The 25,989-nt window shown below is 42.9% G+C and overlaps 1 protein-coding gene across 1 annotated transcript; it reads right to left on the reverse strand.

The window, feature by feature from the left end:
• Nucleotides 1-8,401: 8,401 nt before the first annotated feature.
• SFT2D2 (SFT2 domain containing 2) lies at nt 8,402-24,803 on the reverse strand. Its single transcript, NM_001192122.1, has 8 exons — nt 24,702-24,803; nt 18,957-19,043; nt 18,620-18,705; nt 15,521-15,602; nt 13,109-13,144; nt 12,963-13,021; nt 11,038-11,067; nt 8,402-9,235 (listed from the first exon to the last, which is right to left on the reverse strand). The coding sequence occupies exons 1-8, from the start codon at nt 24,762-24,764 to the stop codon at nt 9,196-9,198; spliced, it is 483 nt and encodes a 160-aa protein (NP_001179051.1). The 5' UTR covers nt 24,765-24,803; the 3' UTR covers nt 8,402-9,195.
• Between the last annotated feature and the right edge of the window lie 1,186 nt (nt 24,804-25,989).

Consider the following 25,989-nt stretch of genomic DNA (forward strand, 5'->3'; position numbering starts at 1 on the left):
GACGTATGTATACCTATGGCTGACTCATGTTGCTATATGGCAGAAACCAACACAGTATTGCAAAGCAATTATCCTCTAATTAAAAACAATTTTTTAAAAAGAAAGAAAATAGTTGAACAAAAATGAAAACACAACATACCAAAACTTATGGGATGCAGCAAAGGCAATCCTGGAGGAAATATATAGCTATATAAATGCTTACATTAAAAAATGAAAAAGATCTAAAACCAACAGCCTAACTTTACAACTTAAGGACTAGGGGAAAAAGAACTAAACTCAAAGCTAGCTAGTAGTAAAGTAATAAAGTAAACTTAATATAATAAAGGTTAGAGCAGAGATAAACAGAGAATAGAAAAACAATAGAAAAAAATCAATGAAACAAAAACAACAGGTCAATAGATCTACAAAAGACTGACAAAAAGATCAACAACAAATAAAGATCAATAAGATCAACAAATCTTTAGTTAGATGAACTATGAAAAAAAGAGAGACAACTCAAAATATTAAAATGAGATATGAAAGTAGGAGCATTACTACCAATTCTACAGAAATAAAAAGGATTAAGAGAGTACTATGAACAATTATTGGATAACCTAGTTTAAATGAACACATTCCTAGAAACACAACACTTGGTATTTGTCTACCAAGATTAAGTCACAAACCAATACAAAATCTGAATAGACCTATAACTAGTAAGGATGTTGAATCAGTAATCAAAAACATTCCCACAAAAAAAAACCCTGGACATGATACAGACACTACAATTCTACCAAACATTTAAAGAAAAACTAATCCTTCACAGACTTTTCCCAAAACTTGAAGAGGAAGGAAGACTTCCTAAATTATTCTATGATGCCAAACATACTATTTAAAAAAACTAGAGACCAATATTCCTTATGAACATTGATGCAGAAGTGCTCAAAACAAGCAAAACAAAAAAAGCCCCAGGAAACCAAATTCAACATCATACTGAAACACAAACACAGGAATACTGTGCAGCCATAAAAAAGGAAATCCTGCCATTTATGACAGCATGGGTGGATAAGTGAAGTCAGACAGAAAAAGACAAATACCATATGGTCTCACTTACATGTGGAATCTTAAAAATAAAACTCAGAAAAAGATTCTGATTTATACTTACTATTTATAGATTTATAGATAGGGATTGGAAGATGGGAAAATTGGATGAAGGTGGGTAAAAGTTACAAACTTCCAATTAGAAGATAAATAAGTGTTGGGGATATAATGTACAACACGATAACTATAGTTAAAACTCTGTATATCTGAAAGTTAAGAAAAGTAAATCCTAGAAGTTCTCATCACAAAGGAAAAAAAATATTTTTCTTTTTCTTTTTTTGTATATATATGAGATTATAGATGTTAACTTATTGTGGCAATCAATTCAAGATGTATATAAGTCATTATGCTATATGCCTTAAACTTATACAGTGCTGTTATGTCAATTATATCTCAATAAAATTGAAAGAAAAAACTCTGAAGAAACCAAGGAAGTGACACTATAACATCAGAATACTGGTCCCCTTTTTGAAGGAGAGATATAGGAAATGATACCTGGAAAGGAGCATAAGGGAACTTTGGGGTGATGGCAAGCAATGTTCTATTTCTTGACCTGGGTGGTAGTTAGACAATCATTCTGTAATAATTCATTGAGCTAAACATTTTTGTCTCATATTTTGTTTCTCCACATGTATTTTATTTTTTAATGCTTTAAATAAGCTATTTTTAAAAAGCTAATTGAATGGATAATTAAATTCAATTATAATTTACACCATCTCACTCAATTTATATAAGTAGGCAAAATTAGTAAGGTTAGAATTTAAATAATACTATTAACCAATTTGACCTGGTACCTATAGAGTACTCCACACAACCAGTGTTAAATGCAATTCTTTTCAAATATACATGGAACATCCATCAAGACAGACTATATGCTGGGCCATAAAACAAGTCCCAATATACTTAAACACATTAAGATAATGTAGACTATATTCTCTGACTACAACAGAATTAAATTATAAATCAAGAAAATCCCCAAATACCTGAATATTAAACACACTTGTATATAACCAATGGACCAAAGAAAAAAAATCAGAGAAATAAAAAATATATTGGACTGAAAATGAAAACACAATATATCAAAATTTGTGAGATGTAGCTAAAATAATCTTTAAAGAGAAATTTACAGTATTAAATTATATTATGAGAAAGATCTAAAGTCAACTATTTAAATGTCTTAACTTTGAAAAAGCCAGAAAAGTAATATAAACCCAAAGTAAGTATAAGAAAGGAAAGAAGAAATGTAAGAAATTAATTAAATAGAAAACAGACAACAACGAAACTGAAGCTGGTTCTTTTATTATAAAATACAACACATCACAAAAGTGCACATGCAGGGGCTTCCCTGGTGGTCCAGTGGTTAAGAATCCACCTTCCAACGCAGGGGACACAGGTTCAATCCCTGCCTGGGAAACTAAGATCCCACATGCCGTGAAGCCCATGTGCCTCAACTACGAAGCCAGCACAGTGCACCTAGAGAGAAGCCTGTGCACTCCCATGGAAGATCCCGCCCGCATGCTGCAATGATGAACCTGTGTGCCGCAACTAAGATCCAGTGCAGCCAAAAAAATAAATATTCTTTTAAAGAGCACATACACGAAAAATACAAAGTGTGATGATTTACTCATGAACACCCTGTAAGGACCACTTGATCAAGAAATACAATCAACACCCAGGGTCTCCCTACACATTCTGTTTCTTCTCAATCGTTAACCTCTCCATCCTTCTCAAAGCAATCACTATCCAAACTTTTATGCAAATAACTTCCTTGCTTTCATTATAATTTTACCACTTAAGAATACATCCTCAAAATCTAGGATTGAGTTTTACCTGTTTTTATTAACTTCATATAATGATGATATATTATTATTAGATGTGTTTGCTTGCTAGTCACATATTTTCTTAAGTTAAACGTCTGTTCAAATCTTTTTAACTGAGTTGTCTTTTGAAACAATCAATACAATTGATAAACTTCAAGCTAGACTGATCAATATAGACACAAATAATCAGTATCAGCAATGAAAGAACTGACAAGTTCTTTCAATGTCTGTACAAGTCTGTACAAGTGTAATGTCTGTATAAGTGCTACAGACATTAAAAGAATAAGGAAATATTATTATTAAAAACCTTACAGGAATTAATTTGACAACCTGGTTTACACAAAGTAACTAAACTAACTAGGTATACAGGAATAATCCAGAATAACCACTTGAAATTTCTTACATTTCAAAACCTTTAAAACTGTCCTTAGATCTGTATTTATCCTAAGTCATTTGAAAAAAGGATAAGCATATCAGTTTATCTCAAAATACATCTTTAAGTACCTATGACATGTGCTACCATTAAAGGTTCATCTTAAAGACATGGCCTTTTCTCATAGTCATTCAGTCTTCATTTGGCTTAGTGACTCCTGGAAAAACAAACATGAATAAGAGACAGCACAAGATTTATTAAAGATCATAATGCTCTCATTTATTAGAGAAAAAAAAAGTTTTGTGATATTTGGGGGAAAAACAGCTTGCTTAACAGTAAAATTCTTTCTCTTTGAAAGGAGTTAGTAAAAAGAAAACAATATTCATTGTATGAAATAGGATCTCAAGGTAGGAAAAACAACACACAATATATTTTTGACATAAAAATTTAGGTATGCCATCAGCAGCATTCAAAATTAGCTGAATATCTATACAATTATAAAAATTGAATTTTTAACAAAGTGTCTTAAAAGCTTATCATATTAGAACAGGCACAATGTTCTGTAGGCATATAAACTCCCCAGGGGCTTTTAAAAATCCGTCATCTCAACTGCACAATCAGAATGTACAAAGCAGCAAAAGATCATAGTTCAGGTTTTAATTGTTTTTCCTTGTTCAAAGTGGCTAAGTCAAGCAAATATATTGAAAAAGGCAAAGAAAGCACTTTTCATAGCATTAAGACCACAAGATTGCATGTCAACTGTGTTTCTCCTTTAAGACACTAAACAAGTATAAGGTTCATCCACACTTAAGGTGCATTAACCTCTTAAGGTGCAGTTTGGAAGTTCAACAGGCAGAAAGCAACATTCTGCCCAGTTTGAGTCTCCATTTGGTCTCAAAGGATGGCTCCCACGGACGGATCCACAATGATATTAAATCTAGGCAGCCATTTATATCAGGGAATTTTTGCCTATGCTATGTCTGTTTTTTGGTGCTATTTATTAAATGTAATGACCACTGCAGCAATTACCCTCCACTAAAAAAATGTAGTGATATTGTTCTGAATATACACATCAATAGTAGTAGTTATTACGATGCTGTGGATTGTTTATTACAATGCTATGGATTGACCTTTCACTTCAAATAGCCATGCTCCTTCTGCCTAGTGAAGATACTCTTCCCTGCTTTCAGTTCATTCCATCTATAGAAAATGCTTTGTATATTTTCAAGCTCATCATCAGTTTATCAGCTCCAGCTAAAAAAGAACATAATGTTATTCTGTCAGTTTACATCAACAAAGGCACTGATGGTCCCTGGGCTCTGCTCACAAGCCCTGCAGCGAGATCTCTGCTTTGTGAAGCCAAGGGGCAGAAATTTGAGCCAAAAACAGCAAAGCGTAAGCATACCAGGGCCTTAGGAGTGTTATCAAGGCATTCAGGGTAGAACTAGATAACTGAAAAGTAGAACTAAATGCCTTACCCCAAGTAAACTGGGCAACTACACTGCATGGCACTCTCCTCTTCACATGACCAAAACACCCTCAAGGTCTCAGACTTTCATAAAATTATAAATGAGAAGGTACGTTAAAGTCACATGATTTAACTTTCCAACTTTTTAAATAAAAATTGGTTTAAAAAAAATGTAGACTTTTAAATGTAAATTCTTTTGTTAATCTTTTCAACAGCTACACATCAGGTGTAGAGTCTATTCACTTTTTAAAAATGCTAACTGCAAGGAAACTACTGCGTATCTAAAAACTTAAGTCTTGGATTTTAAAATCAAAAGAATGATGCCTACTATCTAGCAAAATGACTTTATAAACCTTAAACACTGATTTTGTTGTTTTTATTTGCTTAAAATGAAGTTTAAGGATGGGTTGTGAACTCTGAAGTATCTGTAATTCTGTAGCTGACTCTAGTCAGAAGTTATCTGAGGAAAGAGATGAGAAGACAAGCCTTGTATAGGCAACCCCATACAAAAAGAATACTGAAGTCACAGGGCTGCAGTTTTATTTTCTAATTCATTCCACCAAGTCTCATCACGTGTGTCATAACATGTGTCACTCTTGTGGAGATACCAAAAGCAGAAGCAGCCAAACCAGTGCCCTCACACCATTTTTTTTTTTAAGGTATGACCCTCTTCTTAATTATCTTTCCTAATGGAAGTATCCAAAAGTAATTTTAGATGCATTTCATGATTATATTTCTTGCTTCTCAGCATATACTGATTAGGGTAGCACTCAGGTGGATAATCCACAATCACCACAGAGGAGTGATGCACAGAAGCTCCAAGCACTGATAATGAGGCCAATGAGAATGCTCAGCCAGATAGAGTGTTTTGCTCCTTCCCAGAGACAAGACAGTCTGTGGAAGAGAAAGAGGAAACCTTGGGCCAGGTCTCAGCAGCCCATAGCCATGGGCACAGCCACGCAGAGAAGTTGGAGAGCCAGAGGCCACCCTGAACACATCAGGCAAAAGCGAAGAACTCTGAGACCGGAGATGGGGGGCAATGAGTTAGAAAACACGCTGGCCCAGCATCAGACTAGCAGTTTCTAAGGGGCGGGGAAACCTAAGAAGCCAGGCCTCCAGGACGGGAGAGCAGTGCTGCTCCCAGCACAGTGGTCACAGACCACCACGGCCAAGGAGGAGCGTTCAGGCCGGCCTCCCAGCCAGCTGCTGGAAGCGCCGCCTTGAACACACACATTTCTTGTCTACAAAAGAGCCACCTCAATGGCTCCCTTCATTCCAAAATGCAAAGATCTAACCCAGCAATGAACAGGTAAGGTAGAAGGCAGAGGAGCAGGGAAACAGACCACGAACAGCCACAGGATCTAAAGCCCTAACTCTCCACTCCTTGTCTCATCCATGGGGTTGCTTTTTAACCGGCACTGTTGCTTGGTAACAGATTTCAGTACATTTGAAATGGGCACCTCCAATCCGGCAGACAAAAACAAGTAGGGAACCAACCAAAAGGTAAGGCAGCAGAAAGAAAAATGTAGGAGTCTGGGAAGATCCTGGAAGGCAAGATCACCCCCGAGCTGCTAAGGTGTTGGAATGGACCTGTCTGAGCAAACTGGCCACAGGACTCAAGAGTAGACAAAGTAGGAGCTTTTATCTAAGAACTGGCGTCCTCTGCCAGTGAGATCTGGTACAGACCCTTTACCCTTTCCGAGGCTGTTTCTTGTCTAATAATAGAGACAAGACTGCTAGTCTATGGTAACTCACTCTAGTATCCTTGCCTAGAATATCCTATGGACAGAGAAGCCTGGTGAGCTACAGTATGTAGGGTCGCAAAGAGCCAGACACAACCCAGCAACTAGCATACACTGCTAGCCTAGCAAAGTTATTGTGAATATTCAGTGAGATGTTGCATGGTGATGTCTATAGTGCCAGACACATACTACAAAATAAATTTTTTTAGATAAATTAATGACCAGAGACATTCACCCTGTCACCTTCAATGGTCATCCATTATTGTCAAGCTTAAATAATAATACCCACCTTTTACTGAGATATTTACCTATGCTGGGCCCCCTGCTAAGCACTTGACATATTTCTCATTGACATCCTGCAATGATCCAGCAGCAATTATCCCCATTATTTTTAAACAGATGAGCAACATGAAGACCAGAGGTTAAGGAGCTTGTTCAACCTGACACTAGCATGTGATTGAGCCACAACTCACCCGGACCTGTTTAACTTTATAGCCCACATTAACTACCACTACATCACACAGGCCAGGTGACCCCTTAACCTCATGTCTCACAAAGTCCAAGTCCAGCCTCTGAAACAGGTACAGAGGGGTCAGCCACAGAGACCCTGTGGCTGTCTGTAGCCTCCAGAGATCCTATGGCTGTCTGTGGCCTCCAGGCTAGTTGAAGCTCACAGTGAGACCAGGTTAGTTTCACATTAGCTTTAAAGAGAAGAAACAATGAAGACTCCTGACTTCCTTCTGGCCCCATTCAGGGTCCTTCTGAGACCTGAGCAGTCTCTTGGAAGCACCTGGCATGTTAAGGTAACCCCAGATAGTGGTATATACTTTCCACTTCTAGCTGAATGAATATTAGGGGTCTCAGCAGAAGACAGGATGCCCTCAACAGCCTAGAAAGGACCCAGTAACATTGGTTCCTCACTCTGGCACCATCAGGCCTGTTCATACCTTCCCCAGATCAGAAGAAAAGTCTTGCCAGTCTGAGGTCTCAGCTACAGCAGAAGAAAGAATTCAGCAATTAGCAAGCAAGGAGACAAGAGGTGGAACACTGCGTTTGGTTTGGAGGCTCCCAGAGCAAGAGCCTGAGTGGACAGGCCAGACCTGGAAGAAGACAAGAAAGGCAAACACAAATAGACTGGCTTTGAAGGAGACTTTGGAGGCCCTGCAATGCCAAGAGCTCTGATGATCAATACAGGACATTCTGATGGTCATGCAGCAAGGAAGGGCAAACGCGCACAAAAGAACTGATGAAGAGGCCACAGATCCAGGAGAAAGCTTCCCACAGGGAGACTAAGCAGGAGAAGATACAATGATGTAGAGGACTGGGCCAGAAAAGGAAGAAGCTTGCTGATGAAAACGGGGAAAATAGTTACAGGAGATATCACCAGAGCCATATCCAGAAATGCGGGTTACAAAGGGGACTGAAGTGGGGGCACCCAGGCTCAGGACTCAGTTCTGCCATCAACTCTGATTTTGGGTTAGGGTTAGTAACTTCTCTGAGCCTTGATTTTTTTGGCCTGCCAAGTGGGTTAACAGTCTCTGCTTCATCACAAGGCTCTTACCAGTACTAGACAAAATCAGGGACACGAAAGCAGTCTGTCTGTGATCAGGCTTCAGGCTGTGATGTGGCCACTTTGCAGCCCCTGGTGTCTTCTCCCACTGTTTCCAGCACAGACTCCAGTGCAAAACACTGGGACTGTTTAAAGGTCACTGGGTGGGCGTGCCTACTTTCTGCTGGCTCCAGGGTTGGGCTCTGTCTTCCCACCTACTCTCCCCTGGCCCCATTCCAGGGGAGAATGGAAAATAAAATCGGTTTAAAAGCAAACATTTACAAATAATGGTGGTGGGGGCGGAACACAGCAGAGAGCAGCATGGTTTTCCACCTCCTACTGGCTCCTGTCCAAAAGGAAACACTAGTATTTACTGCCGCAGCTTTGTTCTCTTTCAATCTCGTTCCAGGAAGTCAAGAGTAAAGATACATTGGGGAGGGAGAAAGAAAGAAATGAAAACCCAAGAAGACGAGTATGCAATGAGCATTAGAAAATACATTCCCACCCAACACTGTAAAGCAACTATATTCCAATAAAAGAAAAAAAAAGGAAAGAAAATACATTCACAGGTGTGGAATCAGAAGACAGCTGTTCAGGTTTAAAAACAACACACATCATCAGAAAGTGCTTTTCTACCTCATTCCACAGCCAGGCTCTTCACAGGCTCATGTTCAAATGTCAGGATGGCAGCTTGTTCCTGGACACCAAAGTAGAAGTATATCCATGTTGTATGGGGCAGGCGTGACACGCTGAGGGACAAATCTACAAAGTCCCATGGATTCCCAAACTCTATTCCTTCCTGTTGCACCTTTGTATCCAATGGGGCCATTGTCACTAACTGGGAATCACTGGCTCCCAAGGCTTATCTGCTGCTGCTAACAAGGTTTTTACCCATAAAAACTCAGTGGAACACCATCCAAAGGTATATGAGGGAGATTCCACTCTGTCAGATACAGAACCATTTCTTGTATCATGTGGCAGACACTTGGGTTTGGGAACACACAGTTGCCTCCAGAACCAATCCTCAAAGGTTCAAAATGCAAGCCACGTGTTGCTTGCAAGATCAAAGGCACATGTCTCTGAGACAGAGGTTTAGAAGATATTTACAACACGGTCCACCCACATCCATCCACGGTGTTTTCCAGAGCTTTGCAAAACTGGCTGTGTTATGCAAGACACACAGTAAAACACTTCTTTACAGCGTCCCTGGGAGAAAAAAACACAAAGAAAAACAGGAGATCATCACCCCAAAGCCTCCTGGAAGTGGTAAAGGCCCTCCTTGAGATTTCCTGGGCACCCAGAGTAGCATGCTGCAGAGCAGAAAGCACCTAGACTATGAGGTCAGACCTACATGGCATCGACTTCAGCGTCAACACCTATTAGCAATGTTTTACTGGGCAAGTTACTTGCCTTACTTGAATTTCAAATTCCTCACCTGTAAAAGGACATGTTCCCACCAATCCTACTGACCAGTTCAGGGATTAATGCACTGAACAGAGGAGGTATTTAATAAACAACAGCTATTTTGACAATCAGAGGAAAAAACAGGAAGAAAGCAGAAACTTTCTGAAACCAAAAAATTAGTCAGAACTGTGTACTTTAATATCAACCAGAAGCACAGACTGCACTAAAAACATTAAATAAAATAAGCACTAGGGCCTTTCTTCCTTCTAAGTAGGCAGCAGAAACTTGTTAAGAGACATCGTGCAGTTCCCTAGCACATGGAGCTCTCTATGAGGACTAAGCACTTGTGACCCTGCTGTATGAGCCCTAACTCAGGCACTTACTCCTTGGAATTCAGTGCAGAGCATGCAAGAAAAGAGTGAGGGCTCAGCAAATTACTATGCTCTCCAAGCAGGCATGTCCATCCCACCTCCACATCTAAGACTTCTCACCCAAGCTCTATTCTCTATGTTCTTGTGCTAAGGACGCTACAGTCACCTGAGGGAGGGAGCATGAGAGAACGCATTCACATGAAAAGACACTGTATTTTACTATCAAGATAATTCTAGGACTGCATTTCTTAAGATACGCTCCACACTGAAGTCAGCAGATCCACGAGAAAGTGTTTTGTGACGAAGATCCTTCGTGGCAGCTCACAAAATACATAACATATTAAAGGACTTGGGAAGTCTATTCACACAGCCTTTAACACAATGAGCTGGTTAACTTCCTGTCTAATCAGTCACTCCCCAGCATCTTCTGGTCACTGTCAGACACAGCCTTGGAAGGCGTTGAAACTTAAGCCTATTCTTCCTCATTCTCAGCTCTCCCACACTTCTCATTTCCTTAACACAGTTAAGGAAAAGCCCCTTTTTAGTTCACAGATTATAAAAGAATGGACATTAAAGAGTGACATGAGAACAGAGTCAGAGATAGAGATCACTGAAAGTGCTAATTTAAGGAGGTCTTGAGGTCAGAAGCTCAAAGTGAGAAGGGGTGAAACTATTCTTAGTTATCATGAGTCCTTTCAGGCCAAGGTGGGGCCAAGTGAGTTGCCCAAGGTCATACTGCTTTCATTAGAAAACTGCAGTCCTCCAGAGTTCTGGCCCTGCTTACTTCCCTTTATGAATTCTTTTCTGAAATGTTCCATCAGTGGGATAGGGCAAGAAAACAAGCATGAACCTTCCATGCTTTGCTCAGTGATTATTAAGGTGATAATCACCTTTAAGAAAATATCCACAAAGTTACAGGTTAAAAAAAGCAATAAGGAATCCATCTATCTATCTATCTATCACAGCAGAATGTTCCCAGCATCAGGAATTGGTAGACCTGGGTCAATGACCATCACTGGTTGTATTATAGGTGGGGCTGGGGATGAGCCTCAGCTTACAAATGTATAAAATCATAAAACAGATGTATAACATCTGCCTATTTGTCTCAAGGATTTTTCGTAACCATATAATAGCATGAGCTCTATAAAACCACCCTAAACTAAAAGGACCTGTGCAAACATATCCTCATCCCCAAATACTTGATGTTACAGTCCTAAGGAGAGTCAGTCTTACCTTGCAAATGGTATGTAGGAAAGACTGTACCTACAATGAAAAACAGACAAAAGATCTAGTCAGATGAAGCGAGTGGAAGGTTACAGAGTGAACTGGGCTTCTGAGCATCTGCAATGTGTGGAGGGTGCACGAACACACACACAAGCACACACACACACACTGTCATGTGTATAACAAGGAAGCAAGTATTATCTGTAATCAAAGTTGGAGGGCAAAAGGCCCATGTGGTGGTAATTGTCACCTCAGCCTCACGGGGTTAATCTTTAACCAAATGAGCCAGCAACATCACCTACAACATACAGATTCCAGATATCCTAGAAGCCCTATTCTTTTTTTTTCTTTTGGAAGCCCTATTCTTAAGGAACACTAAATAAGATCCAGATCAGTTGTCCCCTAATATTTTACAAATCCTCAACAGAATGTACCTTCTACCCAACTGGGACAAATTTTCTGGTCTGTGCCTATTAATTGTAAAAGAAGTGAAAAGAGAATAGGTAAAGGTGGGGAAACACAACCAACCGCTCTAGGGATGAAAGTATAAGCAAGCTATGATTCTTTCTTTTTTTAAACTATGATTCTTTAAGAACCCAAGCCCACAGATTTCTTGGTGGTCTCAGTTAACTCAGCCCCTTCCCCAGGAGGAAACCACACAGGGAGGAAGCTGGCCACACCCTAAAAGACCAGGCCTGGGTGTCAGGCAGGCTGGAAGTCAATCAGCCCTAAGAAGGCGCATACAGTTGAAACACATCAGCATTGTAACAGGGCCATTTGCTTCTGCCCATATGAATGCTAAACCTTTAAAAACTGGCTTCATAATCAGTCGATAAGCAAAGAAAGGCATGGGCATGTGAGGACTGATTTCTGCCTCCAGAAAAAAAACCAAAAATATAAACATAAGCCATTACACCAGGCGCTTTCAATACATTAACACACTGTATGTGTCATATTAAAATCAGGCCATCCTTCTCTGAATCTGACACTCACCATGTACAGAAGCTCACTTACTTGGAACAGAGTAAATTCCAAAGGGAATTTTGAAAGTACATTTATTCAAAAGTCCAAAATTACTAAAAGGAAGAATGGATGTTAAGCACGCAGTCTCAAGATTGAATTCTATCCAGGAAGACTATACTTGATCCCTGGAAGTTTTAAAGCTTTCAGTCCTCCTTTCTTTGCATTAGAGCCAACATTTTTTTCCCAAAGTAGATCTAGTCACATTTTTATGAAACTGTCCTGGCAGACATCATCCTTTGATAAACTGTGGACATATTACGGAAATGTCTCAGGAGCTGTTGTCTCCATATGTGCCTGGGCAGGTGTGAAATGTCCATGAACCTACAGCACCATCCATGGTTTTGAATGTCTCCAGTGGTCCTTTCTCTATGCTTGGGCTCTGGGCCACCATTCTCTGGTCGTGCTACAGCCCACAGCCACACGGTTTTCCATTTCATCAGTCACTGTTTCTGGACAGTGACACTTTTTGTCCTTCTGTTAAATGATTCATCCAACCATAAATATAACACTCATGATTTTGTTTGCCAGTTTCCCTTTTCTTTAATGTCTATTTGACTCACAAGCCTCTTTTCACCAGCCCCTACAATACTTCATTGTCCTTGTCCTTACCGGACGTGAATGGTTGAATAATGCTAGCAACATCTCAAAATCAATCCTGAGCCCAGCAAAAATGCCGCAGTGGGCAAACAGCCTCCCATGACCACTCAAGACCACTAATGCCACCTACTGGCAGTGCGCTGAGTTGACAGGTTTTGGCTCGACAGTGTACTTGACTTGCATCATTAAGGATTTTTCAATTGAAAAGCTTCTGTTTTCCTAATCCTCCTACCCAAATCATGTGGGATTTTATCTCCGTCAGCTGCATTAGTCAGAGACTGATGTGGGAGCGGACGGCTGAAAAGGTTACTTACCACGTCAGGGCCAGAGACTGCAAAATGCAGAAGATGAGAGCAAGCCCTTTGTTGTGCCACTGGAAGAAAAATGATTCGGTTACAGGAATGTGTACGACAAGAGGCACACACCAAAAAGGTTACGGAAAACTAAAAGAAACACTTACCCAAAAGGCAGAACACAGGGTAAGTGCAAAACACAACTAGAGAGAGAATGGAAACGTTAATTAATATAGTGACAATGACAACAGGGAGGGGAAAAACTGTCGTTCTTGACAAACTTACAACAGCACATCAAACTGCGGTAATCAGATTCTGTGATTATCACAGCAACCAAATGCATCCATTATTTCAAAGCATCTAAGCTACCTCAGAACCCATGTTTTGGCAGAACAGTACAAATGAAACTGTCAATAAGGATTCATGTAGATTAAAAAGAGAAGGAGGATCCTCTTCTACTTTCAAATCTTCTCAAAATCTCTGTCCAGCAAATACAAGCACATTTCTGGTCTACCCATCCATCCATCTTTCCATCAAATGTGCGAAAGTAGGTTTAACACACACTTCTTTATAGTCTCTGGAGTAGAAAGGACAAAGTTTAACATGAGATGGCACTCTCAGAGCCCACGAGTCAGTTATCTGTTTGTATGTGTTTACACCTAACACTTTCCCCGAGTCCTTTCTAGTCTTCTTTTTTTCTGGCTGCGCCACACAGCTTGTGGGATCTTAGTTCCCTGACCAGGGACTGGACTCAAGCCATGAGAGTGAAAGCACAAAGTCCTAACCACTGGACTGCCAGGGACTCCCACGCCTTCCCCTCAGCACTGCATCCTTTCTTAGAAAGTTCTTTCTGCAAGAGACTTCTCCAGCTCATCTACCTCCAGGGCTGGCCAACAACAATTAATCCAGCTGTCAGTCACGCTTGTCCCCTCTACCCTGCTGTATCAGTAATTGCTAAATAAATATGATGGAAATAAACTGGTGTCCAGCATTGTACCCAATGCTCTCAAAGAACACAAAATAGTTGCAATGGACTTTTACCTATCTGAACAAATGAGATGTACACAAAACTAAAAACAGAAGTATATGGATCAAGTTACAATACTGTAATACCGGTAATTATAACAGAAGTCCAGAGAATATGGTCTGGAATGATGGGATGGTCCAAGGGAACGAAATGGCCCAAGGAAGAGAGAGGCATTCCCCATTAGGGACAGAAAGACAGGACAAGACTTAAGGCACTGTGGTGACCAGCAGGGAACAGGGGTGCTGAGCCAGAGGGAGACCAGACCCACCGCAGGAAACCTGACAAAACCAACAGGATTCCAAAGTCAGATAATGACAAGGAGAAAAAGAGACCATGTTAGACTGGATACCCACTCTAGAGAATGAACCCTGTATTCCTGAGTAATGCCCTCCAAGCTCTGCTTGTATGTGGCATCACCCGTTACCAGAAGGATGTCACAGCTCTCTTATTACCACATGCCTGCATGCGTGCTGTCACTTCAGTCAAGTCTGACTCTTTGTGACTCTAAGGGCTGTAGCCTGCCAGGCTCCTCTGTCCATGGGATTCCCCAGGTAAGAATACTGGAGTGGGTTGCCATGTCCTCCTCCAGGGGATCTTCCCAACCCAGGGATCAAACTCACGTCTCATGTCTCCTGCATTGGCAGGCAGGTTCTTTACTCCAAGCGCCACCTGGGAAGCCTTTTACCACATAAGTTTGGCTAAATTGACAAGCAACACCTTCTGGGAGGTCTTTATAGAACTGGCAATACCTTAATACCAACTAAAACACAAGTCAAAGGGAAGAGAAAAATTATTAGATAAAGAATGCTCCTGGGACTTCCCTGGTAGTCCTGTGGTTAAGACTCCTCACCCCCAACGCAAGGGGCCCAGGTTCGATCCCTGATGGGGGAACTAGATCCTGCATGCCACAACTAAGACCCAGCACACCAAATAAATAAATAAAAATAAATTTTAAAAAAGGGATACCCCCTTCTGCCACAGCGGGTGCAGACACTGGGTTGTAACTGAAGATGAAAGAGAAAAGGGTAGAAGTCTATAGATTTAAGAGGGAAAAAACTCCAAACAGCAGAAACAAAAACTCTATACAGAGTGAAGTAAGCCAGAAAGAAAAACACCAATACAGTACACTAACATATATATATGGAATTTAGAAAGATGGTAACAATAACCTTGTATACAAGACAGCAAAAGAGACACTGATGTATAGAACAGTCTTTTGGACTCTGTGGGAGAGGGAGAGGGAGCGATGATTTGGGAGAATGGCATTGAAACATGTATAACATCATACATGAAACGAGCTGCCAGTCCAGGTTTGATGCATGATACTGGATGCTTGGGGCTGGTGCACTGGGACGACCCACAGGGATGGTACGGGGAGGGAAGAGGGAAGAGGGTTCAGGATGGGAAACACGTGTATACCTGTGGCAGATTCATGTTGATATACGGCAAAACCAATACAATATTGTAAAGTTAAAAACTAAAATAAAAAATTTTTTAAAATAATAATAATAATTAAACAGGTAACTTCTGTTACCTGACAGGCAGACCTTACCAGCACCAAGACAGTTGCAATCAAACGCGTAGGCTCAAACATTCGCTTCAGCTGTGTCATTGGTCCCATGAGGAAGACAGTGCTAAGAAGCAAACACAGACAAGCCGTTCAGACTGGAACAAAACCACACTGGGGACACCAAGGTGCTGCCTCATCGCCCGCTGCAGCTCACCTGTGGCAATGCGAGCGGGAACAGTGGCCTGCACTCGGAAAGCTCTGGGCCAGGTGCTGTGCTCAGGGCCTTTGTGCCTCATTCTTACTCAATCCATTAACAGTTTATGAAGTGATCACAGAACAGTTACCATACTTATTTTGCAGGTGAAGAAACTTAAATCCAGAAGTACTTCTTACTTATCCAAGGCCATCCAACTAGAAAATGGTACAGGGAGGCTGCAGATGCATGTAGGCCTGACTCCAGAACAACCTCCAAAACCACTAGGCTAGAGGACCCCTCTCTCACAGGTGCTACCTTGGCCTGCTTAACAACCTACCCATGGAGACAAAAAGACTCAGGAAATTGAAAAAAGAAAAAACATATCTTACAGGCTTAGGCAGTTTATGTTAATAAGTAGAGAATTCCATTTTCTTTCATAATCTCCAGAGAATAATTCTAATGATGATACTAGTAGCATCCATGATGTATGGACTATTTGCTAAATGCTAGCGACTTCACTTTCACTTTCCACTTTCACGCATTGGAGAAGGAAATGGCAACCCACTCCAGTGTTCTTGCCTGGAGAATCCCAGGGACGGGGGAGCCTGGTAGGCTGCAGTCCATGGGGTCGCACAGAGTCGGACAGGACTCAAGCAATTTAGCAGCAGCAGCAGCAGCAGCAGCAGCAGATATCACATACATGATTCCATTTCATCCTCTCAACTACTCTGGCAGTTAGGTATCATTACGCTTATTTTGGAGTTGAGAAAATGAAGTTCAGAAAGGTTAATTTACTTATCCAAGATCACACAGCTAGGCATTTAAACAAGCTGGCATTCCAGCCCACATCTATTGGATTACCAAGCTCCAAAGGACAGGTTCAGCATGTCTTCTGCAGGGATGAAATTTGAGAGGTGGCTAATGCTGCTGCTGCTGCTAAGTCGCTTCAGTCGTGTCTGACTCTGTGTGACCCCATAGACGGAAGCCCACCAGGCTCCTCCATCCATGGGATTTTCCAGGCAAGAGTACTGGAGTGGGGTGCCATTGCCATCTCCGGAGGTGGCTAATAAGAAAGAGTAAATACAAATGAATCAGACATGCCTAACACAGCAAGAGCCAGGGCCAGCTGTAAGTCATGCTTCCCAACTCCTCTGACAGAAATGCCACAAGAAGCATCGCTCCAGGAGTAGCTGGTTATAGTCAGTGTTTAACACAGCCAACCAGCAGATGACATGAGCTACTAAGTGTTCTATTAAAAAAAAAAAAAAAAAAAAAAAGCTAAATAAATCTACCTCTCTTTGAAGTGCCATTAAGTTTCCACTTGAATTCAAGGCTGCCAGGTCAAGTGTTTGAGCTGAGTGCACTCTTAAGCCTACACTGAACAAGAAGCAAGAGCCAAAGGCAGCTTTCAAAATTAAATGCAGCACATATATAAAAATATAAAAGATTACAGGTAAAATCACAAACTCCTAGACACACGCTGAAATAATTCAGTCCCTTTATTATCTCCCCAAGCAATGCCATGAAGGGTCAGTTCCATTAGGATTTGTTAAATAGGTCTTTTGGACTAACACACCTATATATTTCTGCTCAATCTAGACTCTACATTATAACCTGTGCTGCCTACCCAAAGCAAAACTCCCCAAAAGATAGTCTTTGAGAGAGCTTTAGAGCCAGATTAGACACCTCCAAGGTCCAGCATTATACTATCATAAGAATTAATAAACGAAGCTTCAGGAAGGTGTCCAGTGCATTATACTTAATCATTTGGTTAGCATTTCCAGCCAGAAAAAGACCTACATTGGGGGACATGTAGAGACAAGTAAGACAGAAGTGCAGCCCATGTCAAGTGGTTTACACGCCTGCAACAAGTCAGTGTAATAAAACGCTATCTGTGTTGTCACATAAATATATATGGGATAGACAGAGCCCATTTTAAAGGAGGAGGTCAGTGATTCTGAAGGGGAAAATGGAAGTAAGAGAAGTTTCATAGAAGAGGTGACTTTTGAGTCAGGTACTGACAAATAAGCAAGTACCCGTCAAATATGGGGCGCACAAGGGCCAGGACCCCAGGCAGAGAATAGTCCCAGCAAAGACCAAAAACGTTTGGGGTCAATGCAAGTTGAGCCTGGTTGAGGAGGAGGGCTGGAAGGGTCTGCCCCACGTGCATGCTGAGGGGTTTGGATTTCACCTGTTGAGAGGGAATGGGGGGGCCACTAAGGGGGCAAGTTGGGCTACAAGAGGAGTGACTCCACAGTCCTGTGGGAAATGGCCCGGCGAGGGGTCCATAAAAGAGGCAGGGAAGCCCAACAGGAGACTCACACAGTCTTCAGAGGAGCAGTGACAGATGCCAGAGCTCTGAGCAGCTCAAATAGCACCTTCTCCACAGAAAGTCCTCTTGGCTCCCCAAGTCGGGTCAGATCAGCTCAGCCCACCTGCCCCTCTCCCAGGCATCACTCTCTCCATATCCTGTATGTCTGTCTGCCTGGCCAACCAGTAAGGATCCAAACCCTGTTTGTCTGTGAATCTGCTGAGCGCAGCACAAGGTGGGAGCATGTAAGTCACTCAGCGAGGAGCAGAGCAGTAAGACTAGAGCAATGGAGAAGGTGGTGTTGGAGATGGTGGAGTTGTAAATCTTGAAGAAGTCATTCAACTGCTCTGCACCATGTAAAATTACAGTGGTAATTTTTACAAGTGGTTCTTGCCTCCTCCCGGGGGTACTTCAAAGATGAAGTAAGATAGAAATACATGCTGAAGTTAAAAATACATATGTATATATAGAAGTGGTAGGATATAAAAGTGATGTGTTTTAATGACTTCTTTACTCTCCAAATCCTTATAATTACTGAAGCATTCTCCTTCACCTCCCTCTAAACACAATCTACATCCATTTCCCCATCTAATAATTGGCTAAGGTTAGATTTAAAAAAAAACAAAACTGTTACCTCCCAAGAGATGCGATGTTACCAAAGGTATAAAACACTGCGAACAGATATAGTCCCTTCCTGGGCACCCAGAGCAAAAGAGTTCCCTGTAAGACAAGACACAGGGCATTTGCACATGAGGAACCCCTTCTACCACAGCCACAGAACCAGGAGTTCACAGAGGAACCTGTTCCCTCCCCGCACACCTTAGCTCCCTCTCCACCCCTGTTACCTACCTCCCCCTCCTCTTATCCATGCATTTCAGTGAAAAATAAAAGAGAAAAGGGGGTTGATGAAAGTACAAAGAGGAGAGAAGGCAGGCTGCGGGAAAGACTGGAGGAGGGGAGAGAGGTCTTACCAGAAGTGAGCAGAGAATTCCTGCAGCAAAACAGGCAATGAAGCCTTTTATTCTGGTGCCCGAGCTTAATGAAGTTGCCTCAACAACCTAAAATAGTTAAAAAATAAAATAAAAAAACTAATTACATACATGTGTATGCATATTTAATCACCAAAACAAAGGATACACATAATTAAATTTAGAATTTGTACTGAGGAATGCAGGAACACAGACTCCTAATTGGTCATGTCTACAACAGCCCTCATGAGTCACTGAATCCAGCTCCTTATCCATCCCATGAATCTCGTCTCCTGTAGCTAGAGGCTACCAACTTCTGGCTGAATATCTGCAGAGGTGAAAACTCTCTGCCTTAAGCACAATGCACTTCACAAACAGAAAGGCGAGACTGCAGAAGATCCTAGAGTAGCCTGAGCCCTTACGGCAGCCCAGACATGAGGAGGACACCTGGAAAGGCATGAGCTCTGCCTGTAGAGGCCCAGGAAAAGGGGAAGAGACAGGGGTGGCACTCAGGCAGTGGGGTCCATGGGGCACCATCTCCTAATTCAACCAGTCAAGTTTTGTCACTCACTGCTTTTGCTGGCCCTTCCAGGACCCAGGAGGAGTCTGACTCTCACCCTAATCAGGATTCTTATCCAAGTCTATTTACTCTTGGTAGAAACTGTTCTTCAGGGTGTTGGCATCAGCCAAGCCACCCTCATGTGAGACGGATCCTAGTTAATTAATGACTGTCCTACTCATCCCTCTCTGCCATCACGATTGATCCTTCCCAAGAGCAAAGTTCAGAAGGGGCCAAGATTTCCAGAAAAGCTCTGCTAAAACAAGGGAGCCTATGAGTAGCTCTTGAGGCTATTTTTCCCCATGTCAAAGATGACAGTCAGGTGTCTGCACCAGAGACATGAGGCCTGTTCACCTCATGCACTGGCCACAGCTGTTCCAAGTTGCACAGGTAGCTGCCAGGGAGACCAAAGGCCTTTCCTCCAGCCCAGCTGAGGCAGGGCAGCCAGGCCCCACGTATATTCATTCACCCAGGCCTCGCCTCAGGTGGACAGCACAGTCTCCACCAGGCCATGTGGGAAGAGCTTACAGACTCCACATCCCATTACCTAATGGAAGAAGGCAGTGTGGTAGAGGCTGCGAAAGTCACTAGATGGGCACCGCCTTGACTGCTCCCAGCTTAGGAGCCTGTTCTCAACCCTGTCTCCAAACTTCCTGTCAAACCAGAAGCCAGAAGAACAGGACCAGAGGCTCCCCCAGGCATGGCAAGTTTGCTACAGCATGGCTTCCTCTCCACTCACAAGAAAAGTATTTAGGGCAGCTTATCAAAAGGGGCTCTCCTGTCCCATCTATTCACACATATTGAAAGTGGGCTCATGACACTGCAAACCCCTTCACACACACACACACGTACACAAACACACAAAGAGCCCCTGCAGACACACACGGCCACAGAATGCACGAACAGCATGATCAGAGATGGTGACGTGCAAGGGGAGCAGGAGTCAGGAGCTGACAGCAGAGCCACCTGATTCCACACTCTCCCCCGAAATGAGCCTTGTGATGCTCTGTTACCAGGCTTTACTGGCATCCCAGAAAATCAGGTTAGACCCTTTTTCAACCTCCTACCAAGGACAGAGGAAAAAAATCAAAAGCTACCACTCTTGCTACTCATGCAAGCACCAAAGAAGGTGCTTGTCAAGGTGGAAAAAGGAACAGAGCTCCGTGAGAAGAAAAAAAAAAAGTGTGGTAGCGAGATTGGATAGGATTGCTTGGCATCTAGAGACATTTTAAGAGTCATCTGTTTTTTAAAGAAGATAAGCCACAATAGTTTCAAAAGGATGATGAGATGCCAGCTCTTGTAAAAATTAAAATCATTTGTTATAGGAAGCAGTTCTGGTTTCGGCCTTCAGAAAGGAAAGTAACGCGTTGGTTCTACACGTCTCTCAAGCTGACTACCATCCAGATGTCACCCTATTTGGCAAAATGGGGGAGGGGCCATAATTTTTCATCCATGTAATGGCAGGTTCTTTCACACCCGTGCTTGGTCACAGGCCAGAGGAAGCTGTTGCTGTTGTTCCACTTCCAACTAGACCCAGCGAAAACGAAACACTTCTTTTTGTCTGTTTGTGAAGATCAACCGTGTGGATGCAAAATAACTCCCTAAATTCATGGTTTCTAGAAACTGCTAGTGCACTTTTTGGAAATTAGAGTAGTTGGAATAGCACCTGGATAGAAGCTGTAGGCAAACAGCTCCCAGGCTGTCTGACTGGTAGTTATGCACAAAGGTCCCTTTGACTCTAGGATGTGGAGAGAAGAGGGGCTCTTGCCAAAATAAGAAAAGCTGATAATCATTCAGGAAAACAGGACTGGTAACTAGACGAAGGTGAGAAAGGAACACTGCTTCATTCCTGTGCTTTCAAACCAGGTACCATTCAGACCTTCCTCGTCCCTACAATCCTGTAGAGAAAACGCAAAGCCTCTATTTTCAGAAAGCCCACAGAAAATAAAGGTTGAAGTTGGATTTATGAAGGCCAGGTTATCAGTTAGAAAACTCATCAAGAAGCCATCTGTGACTAGACATTACCAGGCAAGTTTTATAATTCTGCAGTTTCATGTATAGGAGAAACAGAACTAATCATACTTCTATTGTTTGCATTAAAAGAATGACATTTTTTTTTAAGCACTCATTTCTGGTGACATCTGACAGCTTTTATAATTGAATGTAAACTCTTTAAAAACCTGTATGCAGGTCAGGAAGCAACAGTTAGAACCGGACATGGAACAACAGACTAGTTCCAAATAGGAAAAGGAGTACATCAAGGCTGTATATTGTCACCCTGCTTATTTTACTTATATGCAGAGTACATCATGAGAAACGCTGGGCTAGAGGAAGCACAAGCTAGAATCAAGATTGCCAGAAGAAATATCAATAACCTCAATATGCAGATGACACCACTCTTACTGCAGAAAATGAAGAACTAAAAAGCCTCTTGATGAAAGTGAACGAGGAGAGTGAAAAAGTTGGCTTAAAGCTCAACATTCAGAAAACGAAGATCATGGCATCCGGTCCCATCACTGCATGGCAAATAGATGGGAAAACAGTGGAAACAGTGGCTGACTTTATTTTTCTGGGCTCCAAAATCACTGCAGATGGTGACTGCAGCCATGAAATTAAAAGACGCTTACTCCTTGGAAGGAAAGTTATGACCAACCTAGAGAGCTTATTAAAAAGCAGAGACATTACTTTGCCAACAAAGGTCCATCTAGTCAAGACTACGGTTTTTCCAGTGGTCATGTATGGATGTGAGAGTAGGACTATAAAGAAAGCTGAGTGCCGAAGGAACTGATGCTTTTGAACTGTGTGTGGTGTTGGAGAAGACTCTTGAGAGTCCCTTAGACTGCAAGGAGATCCAATCAGTCCATCCTAAAGGAGATCAGTCCTGGGTGTTCATCGGAAGGACTGATGCTGAAGCTGAAACTCCAATACTTTGGCCACCTGATGCGAAGAGCTGACTCATTGGAAAAGACCCTGATACTGGGAAAGATTAAGGGCAGGAAGAGAAGGGGACAGCAGAGGATGAGATGGTTGGATGGCATCACCAACTCAATGCACATGGGTTTGGGTGGACTTCGTGAGTTGGTGATGGACAGGGAGGCCTGGCATGCTGCAGTTCATGGGGTCACAAAGAGTTGGACACGACTGAGCGACTGAAGTGAACTAAAAGAGACTTTAAGGTCACCAAGTCTAACTTCACACACACACACACACACACACACACACACACAGAAATTTCACCAGCATTCTTAAGCCTTAAAAGCATAGGAAATGTGAGACAAGTCAGGACCAACATTTTCAAGGCAGCCTGGACCTAATAAGTAAAAACTAAGCCAAAAGCAATCCTGAGAGTGATTCAGCTAGATGCAAAATGCTTCCTGGGAGCGGGGACTCAGAAAGTACCACACAGTGATGTATGTAATCAGGAATCTCACACTCAGGAAAGAGGAAACTGACAGCAGTGTTTTAGAGCAAGAGAGAAGCACCTCGTCTTCCTAAAACAGACTTTACATGCCTGAGCTTACAACTCTTTAAAGCCCTTCATTGTATCCAACATAGGCATTCACTATCTTAGGTAAAAACAAACTCAGCATTTATATTTTCAATCTGTACTACCATCATTCACTCTTGAGGGTCTGTCTACCACTTCATGATGGTTTTCCAAATCAAAATAACTGCATAATTCCCACTGTCCCCCCAAGAATTCTCAGGAAAAGAAAACATCTCCCTTTTGAACCCCAGCTGCTTTAAAACTTTATTGACAGTCTGTGCAGCAAAAACTTAAGATAAGCATGACTGTCAACCATCTAAATTTTCTTAGGCCTAGTCTGAGGTTGGGCTTAAGGGTTCATATTAGAAGCCAGAAATCAAGAACAGGAACTAATGAAATTACTTCTGAGCCTTGACCAATTAATAAAGGCAATCGATTTAAAAGAAGCCAGAGGCTGCTATGAACTGTCCAAAAAATGTTAAACCCCAATTCCTATAACACTCAACATCTATAGTGTTACTTCTTCAAGGTGAAGATTCAGACAGCAAATTTTAGGGTTCTGAGATTTCAAGGAGGGGTGGAGGTATCAGGGTCACTCAACATAAAATCAGCAACTGCAAAACCAATTGAAAGCAGCATGCTGAGATAACCACTAAAGACACTGATGAAAATCTGAGGAAAAACTTAGGTACAGAGCTGAAAGAAGCTATATTATCTTGTGCAGCGGCTTCTTTTTATAATTGAGGAAACCAAAGCCCATGGAATACAAAAAAGAATAAAGAGAAATGTTATTTTGTCATCTACAAAGGAAAAAAGAATAACAAAAGCTCAAAGCATTTGAAATAGGCAATAAACATACTGTGTAGCTCTAGAACATAGTGGGTAATACTGCCCACGTTTCAGCTCGACCAAACCTTTCTAATAAGCTAAACACACAAGCAGGCGGCCTCAAGAGGTTTTGGGCGTCGATGAAGTCTAAGACGCCTACGTGCCGGCAGAGAAACAAGATGTGGTCCCAAAGCTCCAGGAATTCACGGTTTTCCTGGAGACAATTTACAGCAGCAGTGTACACAAACGTCGGGTGGGCATGTAACACCCCACAACTTAAACCGAGCCGGGGCTACCAGGGCGCGGCCACAAGCCCCGTCGCGCAGTGGGCATCGAGCAGGGACCCTCACCAGGGCCTAGCCCAGGCAATCTATACGAAGACTCCCTCCGCCGGGTTCTCAGAGGCCTCAGCCTAGCTCGGCGCTAAAGCCTCTTCCCTGGCCAGCAGGAACGGGGTCGCCGACGGCCACCCTTCCTTTCGCAGATGTTTCTCAGTTTTGCTCCAGCGTGGCCCTCCCTTTGTGAGGGGATGGGGCGCGGAAGGTTGACAGGGTGAAGCACAAAAAAAGTAAACAGGTGCCAACCGCCCTATGCAGAGTGCCTGGGCCCTGGCACTTGGGGTGGACAGTGAGGGGAACGCGAAGGTCTTGAGCCTGCGAGGGAGGAGAAAGGGGCAGAGGCAGAGTTGCTTTCCAAGAAACCCTAGAAGTCCAGCATGCTTTTCTCACCAGCCAGCAACAAGAGCCGGCGGAGCTGGGGGGCGGGCTTGGTGCTCTCCGAGGCCCCCGACGGACCTACCACCGCTGCAGGGGAGCAGCAGCCGCGGGGCGGAGGTGAGTGCGACCAGGAGGGTGGGGCGCCAAGGTGCACTCACCTCAGACAGGCCGCCCCGATCCTCAGAGTCCTGCCCGCTCAGCACCTTCTTCAGCTTGTCCATGGCGGGACGGGTCCACCCGGCTGCCCCTCCAGCCGCCTGTTGCGCTGGCTAAGTCGCAGGTTCTTCCGGGTGCTGCCCCAGCCGTCGCCAACCACAGCGCGCCCCGCCCAGGTACTTGCCCACCTGGCTCCGACCCACGCAGGCGCCCAGCGAGGCCACCGCCCACAGCCCGCCTACGCCCCGCCCTCTTTCTCCGGCTGATTTTGGTCTGGGAAGGCGGGGTGGGCAGGAAGAGCTGGATTTAAGGTCTGCCGAGCTAGGAGAAGTCGCGGTTCTGCGTCCAGCGCTGCATTACACACTGCAAGCGGCAGCCCTCCCTTCCGGGGGCCCTCCATAGGTTCAGTGAACAAACGCGGAGTCCCTAGCACATGAAAGACACTGCAAAAACAAGACTGACGCCTGGAACCCATCTTCCTGTGCCCCACACTCCCTCTGGTGTGGGTGCAAACTTATAAACAAATGCTGTGAGGAATCTGCATTCATGTCCTACTTACAGTGTAAACAACTGTTTAAAAATCACTTGAGGCCAACTGGAGTAAATTTAATAAGCTTTATGGAAAAGTTAACAAAAACACTACTGTAATTCCAACTGGAAATGCATCCAGAAGACTGATTTTGGCAGAAAGGAGTAGAACTTGCTTGAGGGAGTGCAATCTATATTAGATTGTTTTGTGTTTTTTGGTGTTGACTAAAAAATTAGTCACAACCTGAAAGTAGAGAGTTATTTTATTTCGTGGGAATGTTAACGACTCTGAGCCTGGAAGACTGAGCCTGGGAAATAGTGTCTCAGTAACCCTGAGAAAACTGTTCTGAGGAGGCAGGAAAGGGAGTCAGGCTATATACACGTTTGTAACAAAGCGGGCAGGCAGTCTGAACATCAAAGATTATTGTTAAGTAGTAAGGAAAGCCAGATGTCAAGCTAAGAAATTTAGTGTTCTATGTACGGGAAGATGCAAGCCTCTGGGCTCACTGAACTCATTCCTTTTACATGTACCTTCAGTACTTTGGCCACCTCATGCGAAGAGTTAACTCATTGGAAAAGACTCTGATGCTGGGAGGGATTGGGGGCAAGAGGAGAAGGGGACGACAGAGGATGAGATGGCTGGATGGCATCACTGACTCGATGGACGTGAGTCTGAGTGAACTCTGGGAGTTGGTGATGGACAGGGAGGCCTGGCGTGCTGCGATTCATAGGGTCGCAAAGAGTCGGACACGACTGAGCGAC

Source organism: Bos taurus, chromosome 3 (genome assembly GCF_002263795.3).
Source record: "Bos taurus isolate L1 Dominette 01449 registration number 42190680 breed Hereford chromosome 3, ARS-UCD2.0, whole genome shotgun sequence".
Taxonomy (NCBI): domain Eukaryota; kingdom Metazoa; phylum Chordata; class Mammalia; order Artiodactyla; family Bovidae; genus Bos; species Bos taurus.